This window comes from Egretta garzetta, unplaced genomic scaffold (genome assembly GCF_000687185.1).
Source record: "Egretta garzetta isolate BGI_Z169 unplaced genomic scaffold, ASM68718v1 scaffold88, whole genome shotgun sequence".
NCBI classification, from domain to species: domain Eukaryota; kingdom Metazoa; phylum Chordata; class Aves; order Pelecaniformes; family Ardeidae; genus Egretta; species Egretta garzetta.
The window spans coordinates 1040319-1049897 of record NW_009260408.1 but is presented as its reverse complement, the minus strand read 5'-3'; the positions used below and the strand labels follow the sequence as shown (position 1 = coordinate 1049897).

At 39.6% G+C, this 9579-nt stretch overlaps 1 protein-coding gene across 1 annotated transcript in view; it reads right to left on the bottom strand.

The window, feature by feature from the left end:
• AHRR (aryl-hydrocarbon receptor repressor) overlaps positions 1-9579 on the bottom strand; it is a 70054-nt gene that overhangs the window by 10447 nt on the left and 50028 nt on the right. Inside the window, exon 4 of the mRNA XM_009643491.2 lies at positions 648-737. Coding sequence (XP_009641786.1) covers positions 648-737 — 90 coding nt within the window. The remainder of the gene's footprint in view (positions 1-647; positions 738-9579) is intronic.

Genomic DNA, 9579 nt, shown 5'->3' with positions numbered 1-9579 from the left:
CCCAACTCTTCTCAGAAGAACAAAGTGGGAGGACAAGAAGCAACAGACACAAGTTGCAGCATGGGAAACCAGGACTTGATACAAGAAAAAAAAAATTACAGTCAGGGTGGTTAAACACTAGAACAGGTCTTCCAGGGGGGTCATAGAAACTCAAAACTTGACTAGATGAGTCCCAGATCAACCTGCTCTAACTGGGCCTGCTTTGAGCAGGAGGTTGGACTAGATGACCTCTAGAGGTCCTTTCCAACTACATGGTTCTGTTATTCTGTGACTTTACAATATATTTATTATAAATGGGCGACCAGTTGAGAGTAGCATCATCGTATACTGAAATCGAAAGGAAACTTTTAGCTAAATGTTATTTTTATAGTAGATCAGGTTTCTGTTAAAAGCTATACAAAAGGAACAACATTACAAGGAATTAATCTTCACCTGTCAGATCACAAGAAAAAGGAAAAAAAAATTAGTCTGAAATGGCGTAGTAAAATAATTTAATTTCAGTGATAGTGTATGTCTAATCAGCAATAGAAGGATAAGGTGAAACAACAGAGTGCTGAATTTTAGAAAGCCAGCTAGCAGGAGTGACTACAAGGCAGTCATTACAGTGACAGTGACTAAATATTCTAAATATTTGCTAATATATTTACCTGATGAAACCCTAAGTAGTCCACAATTGTCGATGATGCATAAAATATCATTCCATCTGCACTCACCACCAATGCAAAACCGTTCAGTGTCTAAAGGAGGAAAAACAAAATAATGAAAAAGATAATCAGAAAGTAAAGAGTAAAATGGGTATAAAATGTAATAATTTTAAGAATATTCTAGATATGAAAAAATCAGTCTTCAAAGAAGTTGGACTTCAAATTTTTGCAGGAAGTCCTTTTATTCCTAACATGAAAAAATTAATAACAATCTGGAATATGCTTTTTTCCTTTTTTCAAAGAGTTAGGATAGCTAATTACAGTGTAACTACCATATTACATTACTAGTTTATTATTATTTACTTTAAATTGTATTTTTTCATTAATTCATATAATTAAAAGTTTAATACCAAGTGTCAGCTACCTTTTTTTCTTTTATTTTAAAACATCACATTCCATAATAATTGCTTTGAATTTATATGGCTTGATACATATAGATAATATAATAATCTCCAACAAGAGAGTTAAATACGTGTGCCCTTGTAGCTCTGACTTTAAAGCTGGACCTGTATTTTCAAGTATGGTTATTTTCTTAAGCTTCTATAAAAATACATACATAGCATAATTGCATACATGCAATGAATATAAAAAGTAGGCAATAAATACTTCACTGATATAGAACAATAAAATACATACATAGCATAATTGCATACATGCAATAAATACTTCACTGATATAGAACAATGTTTAATCTAGTAAAAAGCTAAATTAATTCTCACAGACTCAGTGATGCAAGGAAAGCAACCAAAGAAATCAAAAAATAAAAATAAGGATTAAATGAAATACATGATGTAAACATTAAGATCCATCATGCTGCATGCAGACTGACTAATTCTGCCTCTCTTCCCTTGACAAAGACCCAGTAGCATATCTTCACTCCAGCAGGCTTGCATTCCAAGGTAGTTTAGATGATCCTTCCACGTGATGGTTTTGAGGTCTTTTGAGATTACAGTTCAAATAGCTGCTGCTGAAATACTGCTATATTATTATTATCCTTGCTTCACCTTTCTCTCAATTTACTGTTGTAGTGATGTGCCTATTAATCCTGAGTTAATCCTGAAGCACAATGAGGGCAGATTTTCAATTGCTGAGTAACAAGATACACTGACATATTTTTGTGAGCTTAGTTCTCTTTTCGGTTCCTAAATAAGGACCAGATTTCCAAGACTGCTTGAAGCCTGTTCCCACTGTGACAATGGTGGGCAGAATTTCAAGAGTTCAGTGCACAATAGGCCGACCTCCTCAGAAGATTTGGCCCCAAACATAAATGTGGAGCACCTTTGGAAACGTGGCCCAGTGGGACCATACATGGCCAGGGACTCTGTGCCTTGAAGAACCTGTGAAACGGTGACTGGATAAATGTAGTGGAGAGACTGCAATGGCTCACCTACATTTGGAAAGAGCTGTAGCAGCAAATGATTCAATCAAGTCAATGCTAACCATGACTCATTGCTAAGAATAGTCAAGGGCATATCATGTTCAGCTCCAGGTCAGCTCCGTAGATACAGATCCTTTCCAGAAAAAGCATTACCTCTGCCTGTTTGGGTTTGTGTTAAACACTAGTTATCCCTGTTGACCCTTCAAGCACAAGGAGTTGCTGGACTGGTGCTATTTTCTGCTCTAAATAATGCCCAAATTCATCCCAGCACCTCACCAACCAGAAGACAGTGTGTCAAGTTTTCTACATCTTCACATCTGTGGCTATCACTGCACTGAGAGGAGCCTCCATAGATGGTATCTGTCATATCCATTTCCAATGTCAAGTGGAGACAAGAAAGCACTTTTGGCATCTTGTCTCTTTGGACTCATCTTCACAGCAATGAAACTATCAGTGATGTGCTGCTAGGAGTTTTATTGCATTTTGAACATCTGGCAGGCCTTTTCATTTGGACAGACTAAAAATTTCCACAAAGATAACCATAGAACATTTAAGGAAGCTCCTTCATGACTGTGGCTGTTATCATGCACATTCCAAAAGACCTCCAGTCCTGACCATGCAGCGGGGTCAAGTAGAAATTAAGAACATTAAACAAATGTTCTTAACTGAAGAAATGTTTTTAACCTATGCAAATTAAGGCACCGAGCTCTATCTGGGAAGGCTTAAAAAATGACCACAAGATCTGAATATGATTAAAGAATCTCACACGGTATCATGCTGAACATCCTTAAAATGTGCCTTCTGTTGTCCTGCAGGCAAGCTGGAGTTTTTCAGCCCCTGTAGGAAATAGCCGGGGAGCACCTGCCTTTGCCAAGGATTGCTTTTATGAATCAAGAAATAAGTACCCCTATTCAAAAATGAATCTTCTTCATCCAACATATTGGTATGTACTCTTTGGACCTGGGCATGTATCCTAGAAGATCAGTCTTTAAAAAATGTAAAACTTGCTCCCTCACAGTGGAAGACGGGCAGGTTTTTCTTTACATGAGAACATATCTCCCCTATGAGGAAAGGCTGAGAGAGCTGGGCTTGTTTAGCCTGAAGAAGAGAAGACTGAGAGGGGATCTCATCAACACATACAAATATCTTAAGGGTGGATGTCATGAGGATGGAGCCAGACTCCTCTCAGTGGTGCCCAGTGACAGGACAAGGGGCAATGGGAACAAACAGAAGCATAAGAGGTTTCAGTTGAACATGAGGAAGAACTTCTTTACTTTGAGGGTGACAGAGCACTGGAACAGGCTGCTCAGGGGGGTTGTGGAGTCTCCTTCTCTGGAGATATTCAAAACCCACCTGGATGATGTCCCGTGCAACCTACTGTAGGTGAACCTGCTTTAGCAGGAGGGTTGGACTAGATGATCTCTGGAGGGCCCTTCCAACCCCTGCCATTCTCTGATTCTGTGATTTATGCAAGTTTTTCTTTCACAGAGCCAGAGTCGGGCTGGACCAGGGGCAGCAGTTTGTAAAAACAAGAAGGGGAAATAGGACCATGTGTATTTCCAAGGGTTCAGATCAGTCGACTGGCAACTACGTCTGTGAGGTTGGAGGAGTTACAAAGAAGAGTGGGTGGGAGCAAGAGGAAAGAAGTAGTGGAGGAAAAGTTCAAGAAGCCATACGTTTAGGTGAAGCCAGGAACAAGCATGGATTTGAAGGAGATATGTAAATGAAGAAAATCACAAACTTCCCCTTCTTTGTTTTTGTTTTGTTCTCAAAATACTGATGTCCTTTTCTGAGTTAAGATCTCTTAACTAAGCATCAACCGGTTGCCCCAAACACAGCCATCAGATGCTCTGCCCTGCAGGCGGGAAAAGCAAAACCCACTTCGGTGCAACAACAACTTTTGTGGAGCCACATGAATCTATTGAGGATTAACACAAATTCCATGTATCTAAACCTCATTTTAGCTGGGAAACCTGCTGCTTCAACCACACTAAAGAGACGGGCTGGACATGGAGTAAAACATAATCAGTGAGCCTCAGCCATGACTGCAAACTTTTCTCTTTTCTCAATACTACCCTAAAGTGCAGTTCAGTGTGAAACCTGACATCTGTAGCACAGAGGACTCTGAACAGAGTCAGAGTTGGGCTGAGATTTATACTTTTCTGACCTACTTACCACAGCTGGGGAAGAGGAGGAGAGTGTGTGTTAGCACAGATCTGGTACCCCAGAAGTAGGCAGAAGTGATTGCAAATGAGTAGGAAAAGACCTCCTCTGACCTCTCAGATAAATCTCCCAGGTATGATATACAACTCCATACTCAAGCCCTTTATAGTAACACTGCATAGACTTGCCATTATTCTGGCCAGGATCCTGGTGATTTGTTAGACTATTCCCAGCTTTTTTTTGTTCAAGTTACCAGGTCTCACACTAAACAGAACAAAGTATATGGCTCCACTTATGATTTGAAACGTTCTCAGTTACTGAAATAAAATTCTCAGCGATAGCTTTCTCTCATTCCCCGTAAACGGGAGGCTGAGCTGGTGCGCTGTGTCAGGAGCACAGCAGCCATCTGCCTGGGTTACCCATAACCTAAGGGGGGAGGAAAAGGGCAAGAGGACACCGAACAGCCTCAAACCCGTGCAGTTCCCACTCCCTAATGTAAGCCCATGTCTGCCCAAAACACAGAGGGGACAGGACAGAGAGGTAAAGGCAGCTCTCCTCATTTCACTTTATTCTTTTCAGTAGAAATAACGGAAAGCCTAAAAAAGGGTTCTTGGATTTAAAGGGTGGAAATAACCAAACTCTACGGCTCAATGTCTATGTTATTTGCTTTGTGTACAACCGGTGTGTTTTAATCATTGAAGTCCACTTGCACCCTATCACAATTTTTAGCAAATTGCATATACTTGCACAAGCACACAGGGATACACTCACACATAGAAAAACACAGACACACACACACACACAAAGATATTAGCGTGGACCTTAAAACTTCTGCAACAAAAAACAACTAACTTTGAATTTGCAAAAAATATGTGGTTGTAAACTGCCATTTGGTAAACCGTATGGATTCAATGACAGATGGAATTTCTAATCCAGGATAATAGCTGAAACATGTGAGACAGACTTAAGTATTTATTGTGAGCATTTGTTTGTTTGTATTTGGCTTTTTAAAACCACTTACATGAGTTTTCTACATTGTACTTAAAAAATAAAATAACTTTTTTTCCCCCCAAATGGAAAAAAAAAAAAAAAAAAAAAGCTTGGCACCAGACAGGGGCCTGTGTTCTTTTGAAAAAACATGTACATCCAATTATGTAGTCACGAAAAGCTGCACCTGCTACTGAAACAAAAAACAATTAATCTGTCAGTTCAAAGAAAGTACGACATTATTCTGGTGCCCGCAGTAGCTGTGAGATGAAAGTTATCAGTTCCTTCCATTAAGAAGTTTTTGAAACATTATTAGTCAAGAGGTTCTCTTTGGGAATGAAGGCAAATATTTTGAGGAAGATAGGACTTCCTTTGGCAAGATCCTTTATATATCCTGATATTTTTTCTGGTCCCATAGCAGAAAATCAGCCAGCAAATACTTCAAAGATATTTTGGTCAAGGTCATGGCATAGTAAAAATAAGGAGGGGAGGGGAAAAAAAAAAAAAAAAAGAGAGAGAGAGAGAACAAGTTCCAAGCCACATTTCTCCTATTACTCTTCCTTGAAATAAAGGAAAATTCACTAGCATTAGGTCTCCAGAGACTGTGTTACTATGGTTACTAAAGTACAACAGTCAAGGCCTGCAGCCATGCCTTGCTTTGAACAGATTTTCAAGTCACGCAACTTGGGTACTAAATTTCCAGGGTCAGTTGGCTCGCAGTTTATCTGGAACAGTTTCATTTAATAGTGGATCGCTGGGTTTTTGCATCCTATGTGGGATGGGGCCATTTTCTGGTGATCTAAATAAGTAGCTATTTAAAAACTCTGGAAATGATATACTCATTCTTGTCTTATGAATATTAGGAGGAAAAGGCAGACAGTTAATGTGTCTTCTGTCTTTAACTGTATTGTTTAGTGAATCAGTATTTCTTTCCACTGGTGTTTTTAGGACTCATAATTGCCTTTCTCAAAAATCCCTCTGAAATCCCTGAGGTTCTCTTTATAAACAAACACACAAAAAAAGGGAACTCTTACAGAACCCTGAAATAAAACCCCGCATAAAAGACTATTCAGAAATACTGTATCTGGTGACATCAGAATATGGCCTTTGCTCAACAAGTACAGTATCTCTTAGCCCTCCAGACTCTTATGTACTTCTCTGGTATCTACAAAGCAACTTCAAAAGGAATATTTCTGTGAGTAAGCACTATTTCGTGCAAAGGGGGAGTGGCAGAATTGTTTTGATCAAAGGCTTGCATGTACTGCTTAGTTTTCAGGCAAAAGAAACAAAACAGAGGATGAATTTCCATCATTTCAGCCAGAGGAGGCAGTAAATCCTATAGGCTGAAGCCTTACAGCCACGGATTTACATGGGAAGCCTTTCAGAGGGAAAGTGTTTGATCTGATTGATTGGTTTTCATAGACAGCAGAAATGTTTCTTTCCAAATACAAAGAAATGCATTCATATGATCATTATGCCCCTTTCACTCTTCTAACCATCCCAGATGAAACAAAGTTCATGTTCCTGCCTGTCTCCTTGAGCCTGGTATCACTTCAGGCTCCTTGAAGATGGTATGGAAATTCATCTACAGCTGTGCTACCCAGAGCAGGGCCCGGCAGAATTTTCAAAGATCACTCACACTGCCAGAAGAATTTGAGCCCTGGCCCTCCCATTTACTGTTGGAGGGAACAGCTGTGCCGTGTCATGGCACCTCACTACAAGAAAGATGTTGCATTGCTAGAACATGTCCAGAGGAGAGCAACAAAACTGGTGAGGGGTCTGGAGCACAAGTCTGATGAGGAGCGGCTGAGGGAACTGGGGTTGTTCAGCCTGGAGAAGAGGAGGCTGAGGGGAGACCTTATCGCCCGCTACAACTGCCTGACAGGAGGCTGTAGTGAGGTGCGGGTTGGTCTCTCCTCCCTGGTAACAGGCGGTAGGACGAGGGGGAATGGTCTGAAGTTGCGCCAGGGCAGGTTTAGGTTAGACATTTGGAAAAATTTTTTCAATGAAAGGGTTGTCAAGCATTGGAACAGGCTGCCCAGGGAAGTGGTTGAGTCCCCATCCCTGGAGGTATTTAAAAGATAGGTAGATGAGGTGCTTAGGGACATGGTTAGGGGTGGGATGGCAGGGTTAGGTTAACGGTTGGGCTTGATGATCTTAAAGGTCTTTTCCAACCTAAATGATTCTATGACTCTATGATTCTATGATTCTGTCTGAAAAGCATGGATGATTATGAGCCATTCAGCTGGTGAAATTTCTCGGGTTTCCATTTTTCAGTATCCCATCACTTCCACCAACGAATTAGGGCAACTTTGGAGATATTTGTTTATATGTGTGTCTTCAGTCTAACAAGGGAGCTGGAATGCTGTAGCCTGTCAAGAGGCAGCAGACAAAAATGGCCTCTTGGAATTCAGTTAGGAAAATGTAAGTCATTGGGCTCTGGTAATCATGAGCTATAAACTTTCAAGAAAACACAGTAGTTCCCTGGAGGGTGAGATTGTAACGTGTGCACACATGTAAATGCATTTTAAAACATGGCAATTTGGGGTTTTGTATGCTTGATATGTAATAAGTATTGGACACAACCAAGAACAACTTTGCCTTCAAAGCTGTTTTGATTGCGTGATGCAAATTGTAAATGTAGTTTTTCTTCCCTTATGCTTTCCTTCCAAGCTAAGCTTTTGTAACAAAGCTCACTTAGTTGTGTCAAGTCCTTGGGGTAGGGCCTCTCTTCTTTACTATATGCAGGAACCACTAGCCTCCGATGACCTTGGCACCTCAAAACCAACCACTCGGCCCAAGATGGCACTGAGAAAGAAGAGCTGTATGCAGGCTGACCAGAAGCATCGTTTGACTTTGTATGTGCAGAAGGTTGATGTGGTGCACTCTAGAAAAGGATACATGCCAGCTGAATCCAGTTGTTTTCATGAGTACTAAACACTGGAAATGAGAATACAGACCGTGCTCCCAGAGTGGAGCAGTACTGGTGACTAACAGCTTAAGGACAGATTAGGGAAGGTTTTGTTGTTGCAAAGGTGAATTCAGGGGTGACACTAAACACCTCAGTACAAATTTGTTATATGGCATGTTTGTTTAGAATAAATTATTAACACCAATAATGTTTGCTATTGATGGCAAGGCTTGGTGGATTTTTTCATGTCTAATTGTGAAAAATCCATGATTCTTCTCTTTGCATTGCCAATTAGGATTTCATATGGGAAGTGAGTATATAAGTACTACCTGAGATTAATGGACATTATACAAGTACTGGAGTCTATTTATAGTAATCTAAAGAAGAAGAATATTCAAACCATTAATTCTAAAATTGTCAGAAAAAAGCACATTTTATTTATTTATACATAGATATATGTATCATGATTGCTGGATATGCTAGTCAGTACTTGGATGAGTAACGTCATTTACCTTAGCAATTATCATGAAAGGATACTGAAGTATGACATAATCTTGTATATCTTTTCCTTTAGCCCTCTCATGAATCATGATGTTGAATTTAAAATTGTGCTCTACCAGTAATGGAACCCTACTGTCAATGCTCTTTCACAAATACTATGCCCTGGACTACACTTGGAAATAGAAACAATCTTTATATTGATCTATGCAGTTTCTCATTTCACTTCCTCAAAAGCAGATGTTGTATTCACAGATGGAAGCAAAGCTGGGGCAATATCATATCTTCAGTGCAAGTTCAGCCCTTCATTCTTTCTGAGTTCTGCAGCTGCTGTGGGCTTTTCAGTCTTCTCTTCAACAATTTCAATATAGAAAATGCAAGCCTGATTAATTCCATTTGAGAAGACTCAAAATGAAGCATTAATTGCTCACTACTCTGCACTTGTAATAACAAATTTAGTTAGGTAGCCTTTGCAATAACAAATGTAGTAAGATTACCCATTATCTTCCACAGAAATAACTTACTGAAAAGAGTCTTGAGTAATATTTATCCAACATGTTGGACAATTAGACATATGTAAGTACCAAATGTCTGGATTTTTTTTTCAGTGTTATTTACATGTAAGTGCATCAAGTCCTGAAGAGAAGAAGCCGTCATAATATTCCATCCACAGCTGACTTTTATTTGTAGTTGCAAACTGTTAATGAGCATGAATGGCAGACATCTCTTTCCATAAGGAATAAAAACCTAAAAGAGACAATGCTGCAGCCTATATACTGTAAACATAATGTGATGTCCTAATTTCAGAGCACTATTTTTCTGTGTATTTAGCACTATATATCACATTTTCTAACACAGAACTATTTCAAGGGGTGGGGAGAAGGCACAAACAATCTGTATTTCACATTCTGTTCAATAATGTATGCTAAACCAGCTTT